Genomic DNA, 17,974 nt, shown 5'->3' on the forward strand with positions numbered 1-17,974 from the left:
AAGAAAAAAAGCCAGAAGTTCTACATGACAGTTCTTCATAGTATAAATTAGGAAAATAAATAAAATTAAAAGATTAGACATTGAACTGCATGCAGGTGCCAACTTAGAGGAGTAGCATAGTTAAAGCTGCTAAGCTTTGGATGAGGTGCTAAAGTAAGGCTCTATCTCTTCCCTTGATCAGATATCAGAAACCCGAATTCAGTCGTCTTGAGATGATGGAGGTCTCAACTAACATTACCTAGATGTTTATCTCATTGGCTGTCCTCTAATTCTGGCTCCTTCTGCATTCCAATTTTAATTCCTCCACTATTGGTCAGCAGGCCTGGGGGTGGGGGTGTGAACCCAAAGCTCCAGACAGCTGTCTCCCCATCTTTCTGGTTCTGTATTTTGCCTTCCTCCTCGAGAACACTCTTCAAAGACTACATATTGACCGAGCTTTTGTTCAACTAATCTAATACCTCCTTAAGTAGCATAATGTCTTCTCCTCCTAAACTGTGAAGCTCCTGGGTATGTTTCATTGCAATGAAGATGTTATCAAAACACAAATTGCTGGTGTTTTGCTGCTTGTGGAACTTTGATCGAGTTTAACTGCTGTTTTGTACATTACAAGTGTGCCTACAGTTTAAAAATTGCTTCATTTGCTGCAAACAGCAAGTTGTTCATTTCCTGTAGGGTTACAACCATTCAAAGGATGTTGGGGAATTTTTTTTTTTGATTCTGAAAAAACCACAGAATGATGACATCGAGGAGCATGGCCAGAGCTTCTGGCCTGCCTGGCCATAGTAGAGGAAGCTACACCAAACTCCCAGCTCCAGCTAGCTTTGTGCACAGTCTGCTTTGCTGAGGCTACAGAATTCTTTTTGTTCTTGTTAAAACTTTGCCTAGAACAGAAAGGGCTTGGTGTGAAGTTGAGACAGCAGCAAGTTTCTTTTCCCACCAGTTTTCTACTCTGATTTCAAATTGTACTGTGCTCTCTTCTAGCCTGATGATCTTCTGCGCGCTTGCCTTCATTGCTCAGACCTTTCAGTATAGGAGTTGGGACGTCATGTTGTCATAGTACAGGATGTTGGTGAGGCCTTCTGGAGTACTGTGTACAGATACGGTAGCCTTGTTATAGGAAGAATACTATTGCAGTGGGTTCAGAAAGATTTACCAGGATGATGGTAGAAATGGAGGGTTTAACTTAGGATTGATAGGCTGGGACTTCTTTCACTGGAACATCGGAGGTCCAGGGCTGACTTTATCAAAGTTTATAAAATTGTGAGGGGCGTAGTTAAGCAAAGGTATTTTTCCTAGGGTGGGAGCATATTTTTAAGGCGAAAGGAGTAAGATTTATAATTGAAATGAGGTGCAACTTTTTCAGACAGAGGCTGGTTAGTGTGTGCAGTGAAGTGCCAGAGCAAGTGTGGATGAAGATACGGTTACAATGTTTGAGCCTTTGGATAAGTACATAAATAGGAACGGTTTGGAGGGATATAGGCTATACGCGGGCAAATGGGACTAGTCTGGTTTGGCAACATGGTGGACATGGACTAGTTGGACCAAGTGGTCCATTTTCATGCTGTATGACTCTATGTAGGTATGTCTGAATCCTAGCCTTTGTGCATGCACGTGTACATACGCAGCACACCCCCAAACACCATTAGAGTTCTCCATGACAGCTATCTCTGCGACCAGTCAAGTCCTCACATCCCATGGCTTGGCCATTGCGATACCATGCTGATAAATGATCTGCTACGCAACGGGCACTGTACGTGATGTTGTTATCCTCTGCCCAAAGCGCACAAGGAATGCTCTAGTACCTCAGGGAAATGTAAATCAAGGCAGTGAGGGACAGGTAGAGGAAAGAAACTGCAGCCAGATCCAGGCAGGTATTGGTGGAGGGCAATCGGGAGCAGGAATTACAGCTGCTCCTGTTAAAATGGGCAGGAGTACAGCTTGAGGCTCTGCGAACTCTGGTGAATGCTGGTTAATTTAAAAAGGAAAGCAGTGGTATTTATGTAGTATCTTTCTCCATTTCAGAATGTCTCCAAGAGGCTTAGCAGCCAATGGAGCATATTTTGGAAGTTCAGTTGATGTTATAATCTGGGGCACACAGCAAGCCTCCACAAGTAGAAACGCAGTAACGATATTTAGGATGTGGAGAAGTCACTGCTGAATATTGGTGTCAGTTTGATTACCGATGCACACGAGTGTTAATTAACCTTGGCTCAGTGGTGTTGGCTAAATCTCCTGCCTTCCTCAACTACTGCTTGCCTTTGCCAACTGAATATCAAAAAAATCTTATTTATTATTTTCCTGACTGATTTGCTAGATAAATCCCTCAACGATTTGAACCAATACAATATTTTAGTAACTTGTCATTATTTCATAGTATCTTCTTTCCCAGGAGGGTCAGAAATCTAAAACTCTGGTTAAAATCTGCAGCCATAATTCCGTAATGGGCCTTTGAATATCTCGAGCCTGGTAACTGATTAGGTACACAAGGCACAAAAGGTGTTTGCAGAAAGGTAGTGCAGTGATTAATGCATCTATGAATGTTCTTCATAGAAAGGTTTTGTTTAAATAGGGATTGCATGAATTTCCCATGGTCAAAATCTCAGTAGGCGGATGAATATTAAATTGAATTATTTTGAAAAAGTCTGCTCCGGGGGTTTCTAGAAAAATGTTTTCTTTTTAGTGCTGTTTTAGCTGATTTTTTTCTTTCTGAATTAGTTGGTACAGAATCTTCTTAGACACTTGAAGTGAAACAGCCAGTGCTAAATATTGAAGTTGGTTTTATTACCAGTGCAGTAAAGTGATAACTAACGTTAAGCTCAATTGGTAGTGCTCTTGTCTCGAAGCCTGAGATATATGGGTTCGAGCCCGCTCTACAGACTCGTTAATAATCATGGTAGCAACTTAGTTGCTCAATGGGATCTACAGCCTCCCTGAATAATTAAAGGGAAGTTACCAGCCATTTTCCCAGGCTGCTGGCAAAATAGAGTAACTCCAGTGCTTGGATAAACTATTGCACCCAGTGATGTCATGGGCCACTGAGGGGGTTTCATAGAACGACAGATGTCACTGCTGGAGAGCTTTTATATCAGATCAGCAGTACCTGCCTAAGTGGCCCCAGTACAGGAGCAAATGTTGTTTTTTAAAGTTCCTCCCAAGGTCGTCTGGAATGGAGATGTCCCCCTGCGCTTTGTACAGCTTCAGCGATGATGCCTATCAGAGCCATTATTGACACTCAGAGCTACCCACACACTGAGGTGGCCTTGTGTAATGCTAGCCCTTTGTCAGAAATTGAACATTGAGCCTGGTGACCTGTCTCTTGGCTTCCAGTAGGAAAGTTACCATTGGCCATCTGCGTGGCTCAGGATCCAGGTGAGACAAATAGTATTTTGGCCTTTGCAAGAGTGTTTGAATTCAGAAGTAGAGATGTTTTAATGCAGTTATACTAGTTCCTGGTGAGACCACACCTAGAGAACTGTGTGCAGGTTTGGCCTCCCTTTCTAAGAAAGGACATATTTGCCACAGAAGCAATGCAGTGGGCGTTTGCAAAGTTGGTAAAGGAATTACAGTCTGTCCTGTTTTGGGAGATTACTTTAACTGAGCCTGCATTCACTCTAAATTTAGATGGATGAGAACCAATCTGATTGGAATCTATAACATTCTAAGGGGGCTGGACAGACTGGATGCAGAGAGGATGCTTTCCCTGGCTCAGGAGTCTAGAACCGGGGTTTACAGCCTCAGGGGATGAGGTAAATCATTTAAGACTGAGATGAATAAACATTTCTTCACACAAAGGATAGTGAACCTGTGAAACTCTTGACCGGAGAAGGCCAAGAGCACCAAGTCACTGAATTCGATTCGAGAAAGAGAGAGAAAAATTTCTAGATTTTAAACGATCCAGGGGTATGGGGAGAAAGTAGGAATATGGTTTTGAGATAGAGGGTCAACAGGCTCAAAATCATTTACTCCTAATTTCTGTGTTACTCATCAGGACTCTCCTTGTACATAGAAAATTCTAATCTCTGCTACCCTGCCTAACACTTTATTCTAAATATTTAATAACTTCTGAGTTGAAAACATGTTTTCTCTGCATTAACAGCAATGGAAAAAAAAAATCCCTGAGGCAGTTTATTTGAATACGTGAGTCAGTATTAAGTTGCCAGCATAAATAGCAGGTCACCTGAAGTTAATATGATTTCTGCCAACACACTGCTTTGAGATTCGCATTGGCAACTGTTCTGGTCCATAACCACAAGCAATCTGCATTCTGACATTCAAATACAGTCCCACCCACCTTCCGTTTCTTTGTGATAAAACTTCTCTAAACAGTCTCACGCATTGCTTTCATCTTTTGTCAAAATCAAGTTCCTGTTTCGGTGCTGAGGTTACTTGCCCTTATTTGGAAATAATAACTTCCAGTTTTGTTTCCTATAGCTAACTCATTGTTCACTTTTTATAGTTTTCTACTGCTCTATTGTACAATGACTGACTCAGCGTGATACACTGACCAGTTATTAAAAGGTGCAAGATTGGTGTTAAATTGTCAAGTATCTGTACCTCTTAACTTGTGCTGAAACCCTGCAGGGGGCAAAAATATTCCAGGCCTGGTCAACAACTGCAAACCACCAGAAGTATTCAGGTCGTAAGTCCAAGCTGACTACTGACAACAGAAATCGGACAAGTAAACGGGTCAACTTTTTACCTGATTCAGATTGCATAATGAAGTTTCAGTTTGATGCCCTTCTGTCCAGTTAGTGATAGGATTGAAACCAGGACCGTATTCTTAATTGGCTGTATCTATTTTGCTCTCTCTTGTCTGTCTCGTTAAGATCCCCTTCGTTCGAGGCTGAGAATTCATGGCTTTCTTCTTGCCTCAATTGGCCAGTTTTTGGTTCACACTTCACTGCCTTGCCTCTGAGGCCTTGTATGTTTCCCACGTAAACTGGAAACTAGGACTGAAGGTGGAGATACCCTTCAGACATTTCATAAATGAGAAATGTTGGTTCAGGACATGACTTGGCTCATTACTACTGTATTTTGACTCCAATTCTTTCATCTTGGCCCCTGGCCAAGTTAACATTCACAGATGTTGGGGAATGCATGTTACAAATGCTGATTTCTTGTCTGAGCAAGTTTGTACAATGTGCAGTGTTTTATGGCTGCAACTTCAACATTCCAGTAAGTGTACTAACAGTGAGATTCAAACTAAGAAGAAACAACTTCCATTTATTGGGCAGTTTGACTCGGAGGAAGTCATATTAGAGCAATAGTGCAGCAAGACAGAAAGGAGATCAGAGGAATGGAGAATTTGAAGGTTTTTTTTAAAAAAAGAAAATGTGTTCTAGATGGTTTTTCAAAACGAAGAAGCAGCAAGGTGGGGATCTGAGTAAGGAGCTCCAGTGAAAAGGAGCAGAATAATTGGTGAAACCTGGTAGGGAGGAGGATCAGGAGATTGTCTCTTGGGTAAGATGAGGCAAAACCATAAATTCTGTAATCAGTACCTCAAGCGATAGGGACTAGAGCAATGTCATGTAAAATGAGCACGGAATCTTTTCTTAAAATCATTATTTGATGAAGTGGCTGTAGCTGGCAAGGCCAGCATTTGATGCCAATCCCTAATTGCCCTTGAACGAATTGGCTTCCTGGGCCATTTCAGAGGGCAGTAACTTTTTGAGAAGGCTGGTGTAGGATTCAAACTTGCACCTTGCCTCCTCCGCATAGGGACAACACCTCTTTACAGTCACTGGTTTTATTTGCAGTTTCAGGATGACTTATGAAGCGTGCAAAATGATTCTGATGCTATTGACCAAAAGGCCAGGCTTGCGTTATTGAGCACCTGCTGTACCCCGAGCTCCTTCAGTAGCCTTGGCAATGGATGCTAACCACAGGCTAACTTTCATGTGAAATTATACTCTCCAGTTGTTGCCAATGTTATATGTGCTAGAACTCCAAAAATCACCACTGTGCAGTGGAATAACTACCCCTAAATTGCATGACATGTTGTTTTAAAATATTAGACAACAGCAGTTTTTGTGCTTGTTCATGATGTTTTCTGTTTAATGGTGAATGTGAAATCTTATCTGTGTGGGCTGGGCACAGTGGATTGAACAACAGGAAATGAAGCACAAAAAATCCACGTCCCTTAACTAATGGAATCCCTCTTTTAGCCAAAAGTGACAGAATGCTTGATTTCCTCAGTAGTTAGCTATCCATTAATAATGTTGAACAAACAGTCGACCTTTGAAACATGTAGTTTGTTTAGCTGTTCATGTAATGTCAGAAAATGACCATTTGTTGTTACATGTAACCTTTTCCTCTGAGTCCTAAGATTTCAGTTGTTCATCTGCAAAATATCCTGCTAACCAGCTGTTATTATCCAAGATTTTTATAGGAAGTAAATAGATTTTCCTTGCACGTGTGCACTGTATTAGGTATTTGTAAGTTAAGCCCAGAAAATTGTTAAAATGTTAGAGTACGGATGGGATTTAAAAGCTTCCTGGATAGACGTTGTTGGTGAGCTGTGAGGGTCTTCAGTTTTACTTGTTAACTGTGAAACATTGCAGATGAAGCAGTTGGAGTTGGGAGGTCACACAATGAAACCTCCAGGTGCTCCGCTGATCAATGGAGAGAATTTACTGTCACACACTCCCTTGAATGCTGTACAGTGTACTTGAGATTTTTTTAAAAAGCCATTCATTGTTCAGTTTATTCACAGTCACAGCGTGGACATATGCAGTAAAATCAATAAAGTAAGGTCTGAAACCTTTGGCCATACCAGCCTTTCTAGCACCTTCCATTCCTCATTCCCATTGTTATTAAAAATGACATTCAATAAGCTAGCTCCATTATGGTACATGAAGCCAGTGCTTCCCAAACCTGTGATCCCATTTCAAGGATGGAAGGTTGATGTGAGAATCTAGGTAGCCTGCCTGGAGCAGGAGTAAGACTGATGTAACTCAGAGCTTTCTCGTTGCTGGGTCATTGGTGCCTTGGAGTTGGTGATCCCATTTGGATCCTGACCCTCAGTTTGGAAAGCCCTGGATTAAGGAAGCAAATAGCTTCTGATGTCCTTGAAACACATCACCAGGCATTTAATGTCATTCCTGAACTCGAGACAGTAATTCCTTTGCCTATTGTTGCTAAATTTCACTTAATGCAAAAGCAATTTTCTTCTCACCTTTAACTTCCTGTTTTTCACATTTATTTGAAAATGGTTTCTGAACTGTTTATTTTTGACTTTGCCACATGGTTTACATTTTTGAATTGCTTCCTCAGAAATTGCTATTTGTCCCAACAACCACGAGGTTCACATTTACAAGAAAGAAGGGTCCAAGTGGAACAGGATTCACGAGCTGAAGGAGCACAGTGGACATGTGACAGGTGAGACCCACTGTACGCCATTCTGTTGTATGTCAAGTTGTGCAAGACGTCTGTGACCGTACCAGCTCCTGGTATCAGGGCAGACTTACAGCTTAGTGTCTTATCCCTGATGAAACCTCATCACAGGCCAACTAATCTTCTAGACTTTGGATTTCATGAAGCTGAAATTATTCAAAATATTTTCCAGATAAATGATTGTAATGATTTTGCAAGTAAGGAAGAATGTTGTGTTTATATAGGGCCTCACACAATCACATGGTGCCTTGAGGTTCTTCAAAGCCAAAATACTTTGAATTTTAGGTATTGTTGTAATTTTGGAATATTAGGAGAAACTAATACAAATAAAAACATTTTTTATTTAATGACTTAGTGTCCATAGAGGACTCTGTCCAACAGTTACACCTACTCCAAGTTCCAATTGTGACAATTTCCTTCAGTAACTTATACATTCAGTCTGCAATGATTCTATGTAATTTACAAATTTACACCTTTACACCAATATAGAACATATATGGTGGAGATATTTGAATATATTTTAGGAAGGTTATGCCAGTATAAGGTGCACAGTATAGTTCAATGTATCATAAGCATGGTATGTTCTAGTATGATCATACATCCGAACTATTTCAGGTTCCCGTGGACAGCACGGATAGCAGTGGTTCAGGCTCTGCAGACAGGAAGCGAATGGATGACCACCAGACTAAACAAGAGAGATAGGCAGGAATCTCCTGTGACCATTCCCCTGCAAAACAAATATACCATTTTGGATACTGTTGTGGAGAATAACCTCCGGGAGGAAGCAGCAGCAGCCAAACTTGTTGCGTCACAATTGATTCTCCTGCGGAAGGGAGGAGTAGAAAGTGTGCCAGGGCAATAGTTATAGGGGCTTCAGCTGTAAGGGGAATAAACAGGTATTTCTGTGGCCGCAAACAAGACTCCAGGATGGTATGTTGCCTCCCAGGTGCTAGGGTCAAGGATGTCTTAGAGTAAGTACAGGACATTCTGGAGGGGGAGGGTGAACAGCCAGTGGTCATTGTATATGTCAGTACAAATGACACATCCCTTTTTTTTTTAAAAAAGCCTGAAGTCCTAAAATTAATATACAGGGAGCTAGGAAGAAAGTTAAGAAATCAGATCTCAAGGTAGTGATCTCAGGATTACTACCGGTGCTACGTGCTGGTCAGAGGAGAAATGACTGTATACGTTAAATAAATATATGGCTGAAAAATGGTGTTAAGCAGAGGGTTTCATATGCAGATAGGGCATTGGGACTGATTCTGGGTCAGGTGGGACATGTACAAATTGGACGGGTTACACTTGGACAGGACTGGGACTGATGTCCTGGGGGAGTGTTTGCTAGAGTTTTTGGAGAGTTTAAACTAATATGTTGGGGTGGCGGGGGGGGTGGGGGAAACCAATGTAAGGAGTCAGGAGGAGGGAACAAGGACAAAAACCAAAAGATAGAGAAGTGATAAGCTGAGAAACCAAGGACAAATTTCAAACAGGGCTATTGAGGAAAATAAGAGCGAGACAAACAACATTAAAAAGATGAGCTGGAAGGCTTTGTGCCTTAACGTGTGGAGCACTTGCAATAAAGTGGACTAACTAATTGCGCAGATGGATGTAAATGATATAATTGCAATTACAGTGACATGTCTGCAGGGTGACCAGGGATGGGAACTGAATGTCTCAGGGTAGTCTGTATTTAGGAAGAACAGACAAAAAGGAAAAGGTGGTGGAGTGGCATTGCTGGTTAAAGAGTAAATTAACACAATAGTGCGAATGGATATTAGCTCTGACAACGTGGAGTCTTATATGGGTAGAGTTGAGAAACACCAAGGGGGAAAAAAACATTAGTGGGTGTTATGTAGACCCCCCAAACTGGTGATGTTGGGAATAGCATTAAACGGGAAATTTAGAGATAAGGGAATAATAGTGATTATGGATGATATTAATCTGCACGTTGAGCAAATCGAATTAGCCACAATGCCATAGAGAAGGAATTCCTAGAGTGTACGTAGGATGAGTTTTCTTGACCAATATGTGGAGGAACTAACTAGAGAGCAGGCCATCTTAGACTGCATATTGTGTAATGAGAAGGGAATCATTATCAATCTAGCTGTGTAAGACCCCTTGGGGATAAGCAACCATAACATAGAATATTTTTTATCAATGTGAAGAGTGAAATAGTTGATTTTTGGAGACTAGGGTGCTAAATCTTAATAAAATAAACTCTGAAGATGAGACGTGAGTTGCCCTTGATAGTTTAGGGAGAGTTACGTAAAAGGATTCGGTGATGGCAAACATTCAAACATATTGGGGGAACTGCACCAACTGTTTATTCCTATCTGGCACAAAATTAAAATGGGTAAAACGCCATGGTTTACAATGGAAATTAGAGACAGTATCAGATCCCAGGAAGAAGCCTATAGATTGGCCAAGACAAAAATATGTTTGACGATTGGGAGCAGTTTAGAATTCAGCAAAAAGACCAAGGGATTGATTTAAAGAGGGAATTACAGTATGAAAGTAAGCTTGCATGGAACATAAAGATCGACACTAAGCATTTCTACAGGTATGTGAAGACAAAGAGATTGGTCACTCTCAAAAACAGGTTTGTCTAATTCTTCATTAGAGTTTAGTTATTCTCTTTACATTTCTAGTCACTAATCACCCCTGCCTTTGGTCAGCTTTAGTCTCTGTTGATGACTTTTCTTGTGGTGCAGGTATATTAAGAACTTTTAGATGTTCTTGAGGATCTGATCTTTCTTTGTACCATATGATCAATCCAAATCAATATGTTATTCTTGAATTAGGGATTGGCTGGGCTCCAGAGAGCAATCGAATCGTGACCTGTGGCACTGACCGTAATGCCTATGTCTGGACCCTGAAGGGAAATGTTTGGAAGCCTACTCTTGTCATTTTAAGAATCAACCGTGCTGCACGATGTGTGAAGTGGTCACCAAAGGAGAACAAGTTTGCAGTGGGCAGCGGGTCACGAGTGATTTCTGTCTGCTATTTTGAGCAGGACAATGATTGGTGAGTTTGCAGTGACTAGAATATGAAATAAAAGTAAAAGCAGGTACACAATAGTCAAGAAACCAGCAACGCTGATAGGTCATGGAGTTGTTCAGCACGGGACCCTTTGGCTCAATTTGTCCATGCTGACCAGATATCTTAAATATAGTCCCATTTGCCAGCATTTGGCCCCTGTCCCTCTAAAGCCTTCCTCATCATGTATCTATCCAGATGCCTTTTTAGATATTGTGATTGTACCAGCCTCCATCACTTCCTCTGGCAATTCATTCCATACATGCACTACCTTCCTTTTTGAATCTTTCCCCTCTCTCCTTCAACTTATTTCCTCTAGTTCTGGACTCACCTACCCTGGAGAAAAGTCCATGCCCTTCATGATTTTATAAACCTCTATAAGGTCATCCCTCAACCTCCAATGCTTCAGGGACAGTAGCCCCAGCCTATTCAGCCTCTCCCTATAGCTCAAACCCTCCAACCCTGCCAACATCCTTGTAAATCTTTTCTGAACCCTTTTTCAAGTTTCACAACATCCATCCTATACCAAGCACACCAGAATTGAACGCAGTGCTCCAAAAATGGCCTAAACAATGTCCTGTACAGTCACAATGTGACCTTCCAATTCAATGAACTGACCAATAAAGACAAGAATACCAAAAAGCCAATGGCTGCTGTTGCCCTCTCAGTACAGTCTGTTCATTTCTCTGGCATGGAGATTGGAGATTCTTTTGAGGGGAAATAATGGGCACATTTGCATCTGGGAGAGCTGGGGTAGCATTTGGTTCTTGTGGTGTTACATTGCAGCCTAAATCAAAATCTCCCATCCCCAATGGTCCTGCAGGAGAGGATTTTGACAAGGCTGAACTGAATTTCTGGGGGCAAAGTCTTTGGTTTTAATTAACACAAGCTTGGAGTAGCTCCAAAAATTCCTCTTGGGGAAAATGAGGGAAAATATCAAACAACACATTGTTTCAGAAGAAAGGACACTTTTGAGTTTGGAACTAGCCCACCTTGAAGTCGCAGAACCAACGATGCCGTGTTCAAGCCTGACACACACAAAAACAGGAATTGCTGGAGAAACCCAGCAGGTCTGGCAACAGCTGTGGAGAGAGTTTAACGTTTCACATCCAGTGACCCTCTTCACAGCTGCTGCCAGACTGCTGGGTTTCTGCAGCAGTTTCTATTTTTGTATGTTTCAGATCTCCAGCGTCCACAGTTCTTAGGATTGATCACTAAAATAATACAGACTTTGGTACTTAGTGTCTGATAAGGGAAATGCTCCCTATCCTAGCACCAACAAATGTTGGCCAGGACAGAAGAAAACACTTACAGAAATCGTGCAGTATTAGACAGAACCCTGGATTAAGGAGAATGTGTATACCAGGAAAGAATGAATGGAACAGACTTAAAGAAAACCTGGATTCTGTTTTCCACATCACATTAGGATTTAAACTTGGACACTTACGTTTTGCAGGTGGGTTTGCAAACATATCAAGAAACCCATTCGTTCCACTGTACTGAGTCTGGATTGGCATTCCAATAACGTTCTATTGGCTGCTGGATCCTCTGACTTCAAATGCAGGTAATGAAGACCTGATGCTTTCATTATTTGAAATGTACTTGGCAAGGTTTGAAAAATCAACTTTCAGTCTGCACAACTTGTTTGATTTTATAATTGAAATTCACTGATTCTTAGGAATTTACTTCTCCAGAGTAATGGTCCAGGTCTGTGCATTATTAATCCAGTGACTATTTAGCACAACAGCACCATCCACCCTTTGCATAATACTGCATGTGTTATACTTAAATATCTCTACATCTCTTGTGTGTATTCTACAATGGAGTATACAGTTTATATTATACTAGAAATGTGACATATGTGGTTGTTGGGACATGAAGCAATTAGGAAATGTAACTCGGGTGAGAACTTGGGCATGCTTATGTTAAGGGAATAATACGGTTGTAAATTGTAGAAAGCCAGGAAATTAAAAAGGAGAAGCAAATTGCTTTTACGCATCGGATAATAACGAGTAAACAAAACATAGGAATTGACATTGTTCTTGATCACCAGTTCTTACCATTGCCTGTCTATTAACTTTTTTTAAACTTCCCTTCTGATTCCCCCTCATTCAGGATTTTTCAGGAAAGGTAGTCATGTCACTGGATTAATGATCCAGAGGTCCAGACTAATCACTGTGACCGTGGAGTTGTTTTCAATTTTTGTGAAAACCCAGTTGATTTCTTTATGTCCAACACAAAAGGAAATCAACAGTCCTTAACGGAGATAATGGGAACTGCAGAGACTGGAGAATCCGAGATAACAGTGTGAAGCTGAACAAACACAGCAGGCCAAGCAGCATCTTAGGAGCACAAAAGCTGACGTTTCAGGCCTAGACCCTTCATCAGAAAAAGGGTCTAGGCCCGAAATGTCAGCTCTTGTGCTCCTAAGATGCTGTTTGGCCTGCTGTGTTCATCTATCTCCACATTTTGTCCTTAACACAGTTTGGCCAACGTGGTTGACTCTTAACTGCCCTCGGAAATAGCCCAGCAAGCCATTCAGTTCAAGAAAAGTATAGGGATCAGCAACAAATGCTGGCCTTGCCAGTGATTCCAACATTACATAGTGAACAAATTTAAAAATAGTTTACAGTATGTGAAGTAATGAGCGTGTGCATATAAAACTACATCTCCACTCTCAGGAGAATTATTTTACATTATGTGCAATATCACATTGACCCCGACATTGCGCCAATGATTTCATCTGAGGCACCTTTAAAGCTGCCAAAATAGGTTTCTGTTGTTTGGAGCAGGGGTGAAGAAAATCAGCCTCTGCTCCCTGCTCCTGGTTTGAAGCCCATTACTGAATGTCAGGATCAATCTTGGATGTGTGAAGCTCCACAAAAAAGGCCCTCACCTTTGCCTCCCAGATCAGATGCCATGAATTCAGGGAGGTAACAACAATAGCAGTGAAGCTTTCCTGAAATGCAAATGCGTAAACCTGAACCAGAGTGCGAATGATGCAAGAGTAATATGTGAAAAAAACTCTGTTGCACTGTGAGTATTTTGGGGTCTGGAAGGCACTGCTTGGAAATGAGATGAAGGCAGGTTCAAGAGGGGCATTGGATTATTAATGATAGAAATAGTGTGTAGGGATATAGGGAAAAGGCAGAAGATTGGTGCTAGGTAAAAGAAACAGTGTAGGCAGCATGGGGGCCAAATGGCTTCCTGGACCATAGATAACAGTATGGAGCTGGAGGAACACAGCAGGCCAGGCAGCATCAGAGGAGTAGGAAAGTTGACATTTTGGGTCTGAAGGTAGGTCCCAACCCAAAACGTCAACTTTCCTGCACTTCTGATGCTGCCTGGCCGGCTGTGTTCCTTCAGCTCCACACAAGTGTTATCTCTGATTCCAACTTCAGCAGTTCTGACTATCACCTTCTGTGCCATACCACTTCTGTGATTTGGAGGTGCCAGTGTTGGACTAAGTCAGAAGTTACATGACACCAGGTTATAGTCCAAGAGTTTATTTGAAATAAAAAGCTTTTTGGAGCATAGCCTCGTTAACAGGTGAAGTGAGAGAGGGGGCACACAGCCAAAATTTATGGACAGAGAGATCAAAAGACCATGCAAATGGTTTGAGCGGAGTGTCGAAAAGTAAATCCCTGTAGGTGATCCAAAGTGTTAGACGGTGTGAGTAAAATGTCAACAGCTGTATAACAAGCAAAGGGATGACCTATTATCCGATTTAAATGAGGCAGAGAAAAAATGACACAAAAGTTTAAAAATAAGGTGGTGCTGGAGATCAACCAAATGACCAGAATAACTTAGAACCATCGCACATGCCGAGGGTCTGACTAAAGTCATAAATAATCCAAAAGTGTACAAACTAAGAGAGGAGATAACAATTTATCCAGGTGACGGTGACTAAACAGAAGGGTAGGCACAATTATACAGATACAGAATGGTTATAGTGGGGTCACACTTAATACAGCTTGAACAAAGATCATGGTTGAGGCTGTCTTCATGGGTACAGAACTTGGCGATCAATTTCTGCTCAGTGATTCTGGGTTGTGTATCTCGAAGGCTGCCTCGGAGAAAGCTTACCCAAAAATAGGCTAAATGTCACCTGATTAAATTGTTATGATCTACCTTAGTTTGTACACTTTTGGAATCTTTATGACTTCAGTCACATGCCGAGGGTCTAACTATTCTGTTATTCCGGTCATTTGGTTTGTCTCCAGCACCACCTTATTTTTAATTATTTGTAATTATCTCTCTGCCTCATTTAAATCAGATGATAGGTCATCTCTTTGCTTGTTATACAGCTGTTGACATTTTACACTCACCATGGATCACCTACAGGGATATATTTTTCAGCACTCTGCTCACACCATTTGTATATTCTTCTTGATTTCTCTCCATCTGTGTGCTTCTCTCTTACCTCGGAAAGCTTTTCATTTCAAAGAAACCTATTGGAGTATAACCTGGTGTTGTGTGACTTCTGTGATTCTGATACTATTGGATTTATCACAGCCTTAGGCCAGTTAGAATCTCAAGAATGCACAGTGCTTGGCAGTAGCTAGCTATAAGAATGTAGTTTCGTTGCCAGCATTCTAACTACACTAAAACTTTCTCATCATCAGGGTTTTCTCTGCCTACATTAAGGAGGTTGAGGAGAAACCATCCCCCACGCCGTGGGGTTCGAAGATGCCATTTGGAGAACTTTTGTTCGAGTCCAGTGGAACTGGAGGCTGGGTTCATGGAGTCTGTTTCTCTGATAGCGGGAACCGCTTGGTCTGGGTCAGCCATGATAGCACTGTGTGTGTCACTGATGCCAACAAGAAATCAACGTAAGCCTCCATTTTAAACCACGCTCATTACAGTTTGAGAACATGTTTTTAAATGCAAAAATGGTCCAAACAACACAACTTTTCATAATGTGGTTTTGTGAGTAAAATGTACATTTTTTTTTCCTAGAAAAGTCAGAACAGTAGTCATGTTTAACATCAAACTGCTACCAGTGTAGAGCCCCTCTTACACTTTGCATCAATAGTGGTCACTTGGTCATCAAAGGTATTCGCAGTACTGCTCTGAGCAGGTTTTGTGTGGCAACACACATCTCCATTCCAGAGTGTATGCGTTATGTTGAGAGACCTCTGCACCATTCTCTCATTCAATCAGGATAATGCACATATTCCCAGTAGATATTCTAGTCTTTCCATTAACTGGTATTATGTTAATGATGGGATAGAAGATAGACTTCTTTGTGTCTACGTTACTGACCCAATGCTGATATACAGCCAATTTTGTGACCCAAGGAGGTCTGCAATTTAGCTGGATAATTTCTCAGGCATCATTGAAGAGCTCTTCAGGAAGCGGACATCCCTCAAAGTCAGGTAGGCCCAGGCTGCTTTTTGTTGTACTTTATTGACAATGAGTGCATCTGAGGGATGGCTGCCCCAGTCATGTTTGATTGATTGAAATTTACTTTGTGGAAATGAAAGCAGGATCCTTTCTCCCCTCTCTACAATAATACTGCTGTCTGTCAGCGTGTCTCCTCCGAGTGTCTTGCAGTCCTGCTGAATATCCACATCAATAAGGCTGCTGGCCCAAATAGCTTTCCCATAGCATACAAAGGGTGTCTGTGGAGTTGCAGCAGGAACCTGGAGCTGACAAAGATTTCAGGAAAACCCAACTGTCTGCTGTTTGCAGAGAATCTACACTAGGCCTCAAATTGTCTTGCCTGTGGAATATTAATGTGTTGGGGAAGGATACAGTTGGGTTATGTTGAGAGATGTACCCAGATTATGCAGCTAAGGCCAGGTGCAACAGTGTCTCAGCCTAATGGCCTCGTTCTGTACTGTAATGCTTCCGAGACTTAGTGTCAAGAAGCTCCTGGGATATGTTATCTGTTTGTTCTTCGTTTTTCTACTGACCTGAGTTATTTTCTCATGCTTCCAGGATTACTACCCTTGACACTGCGTCTCTACCTCTCCTGACTGTTACGTTTATCACCGAGAGCAGTTTAGTGGCAGCGGTGAGTCACTTTGCCAGACACCAGTGGATTTCTACAAACTGGGATAATGGGAACTGCAGCTGCTGGAGAATCAAAGATAACAAAGTGTGAAGCTGGATGAACACAGCAGGCCAAGCAGCATCTCAGGAGCACAAAAGCTGACGTTTCGGGCCTAGACCCTTCATCAGAGAACACTCTGAAGGATTTAGGCCTGAAACGTCAGCTTTGGTGCTCCCGAGATGCTGCTTGGCCTGCTGTGTTCATCCAGCTTCACACTTTGTTTTCTACAAACAGGATCTGGTTTCTAAGTGTCGCTGTGTCCACAAGGGACCAAGCTGCTTGGAAGAATTTCTTCTCAAACATTGAAAAATATAAACTTAGTTGATGGCTAACAGCCAGAGTAATAATCAATATGAAATTTTCCTACACCCTGAAAAGTAATATTGGAGTTTGCCAGGTGTTAGTATTGGGACTAAAACTTTTTTTCTATTTACATTAATGATCTGGATCCTGGTGTGCAGAATAATCTCAAAGTTTGCAGACTGTACCAGTGAAGGACACTGACACACTGGCTGGACAGATGGCAAATTAACAATGCAGAGAAGTGGTGAGGTTGATACATTTGGGAATGAATAACAGACAGATGGTTACAATAAGTGTGATTATTCTAAAGGGTGCTCAGGATTAGAGACACCTTGATGTATACATGCATTAAATCATTAAAGTATCAGGACAGCTAGAGAGAGCTATTAATAAAGCACGGTATTCTCGGCTTCATAAATAGATACATGGAATACAAGAGCAGGGAATGATAAATTTATATTAGGTACTGGTCAGTCACCAACTGGAGTGTTGTGTACTATTCTAGGTACCACACTATAGGGAGGATGTGAAAGCACAGGAGTGAGTGCAGAAGACGTTACAAGCATGTTTCCAGGGATGACATTTTCAGTTCTGATGAGGATTGATGAATAAGTGGAACTGATTTCCTTTGAGAGGAGACTGATAAAATTTGTCAAAAATCATGTGGGGTCTGGACAGAGTGGATAGGGGAGAAACTGTTCAAGTATCAGAGGACACCGGTTTTAAAGAGTTTTACAGTAAAATACAAGATGAGAACAAGTGAGTTGTCGAGAGTTCGGAATGCACTGCCTGGAAGTGGTAGTGGAAGCATTCAAGAGAACATTATTTAAATAATCAATCACCCAATGCACGGGGTTACGAGGAAAAGGCAGGAATAAGATTGGTGCTCAATTAAAATGCTTAGTCAGTGTGGGCAAGATGAGCCAAATGGCCTCCCACTGCAACATAACAATTCTTTGAAAACAGTTCTTTCACATACTTGAAAAGAGATGTAGAGCTGATGTTAGTGGTTTGGTACCTGGATGTAAAGTAATTGGAAAAGCTTAGGTGATTTAATGGAAGTGCTGAAAATTTTAGAAGTGTTTTGAGTATGTTAGAGATACTGTCTCCACTGGCGAAGGGTCAGTAATCAGAGGACAGAGATTTAAGATAATTGTTAGAAGAACCGACAATGACATAGATCAA

The 17,974-nt window shown here is 41.5% G+C and overlaps 1 protein-coding gene across 1 annotated transcript in view; it reads left to right on the top strand.

Annotated features, from left to right (window-relative positions):
• LOC125462471 (actin-related protein 2/3 complex subunit 1B-A-like) overlaps positions 1-17,974 on the top strand; it is a 34,809-nt gene that overhangs the window by 8,321 nt on the left and 8,514 nt on the right. Inside the window, exons 3-7 of the mRNA XM_048552528.2 lie at positions 7,273-7,377; positions 10,194-10,416; positions 11,885-11,992; positions 15,054-15,260; positions 16,372-16,447. Coding sequence (XP_048408485.1) covers positions 7,273-7,377; positions 10,194-10,416; positions 11,885-11,992; positions 15,054-15,260; positions 16,372-16,447 — 719 coding nt within the window. The remainder of the gene's footprint in view (positions 1-7,272; positions 7,378-10,193; positions 10,417-11,884; positions 11,993-15,053; positions 15,261-16,371; positions 16,448-17,974) is intronic.

The sequence above is a fragment of the Stegostoma tigrinum genome, chromosome 23 (assembly GCF_030684315.1).
Source record: "Stegostoma tigrinum isolate sSteTig4 chromosome 23, sSteTig4.hap1, whole genome shotgun sequence".
Classification (NCBI taxonomy): domain Eukaryota; kingdom Metazoa; phylum Chordata; class Chondrichthyes; order Orectolobiformes; family Stegostomatidae; genus Stegostoma; species Stegostoma tigrinum.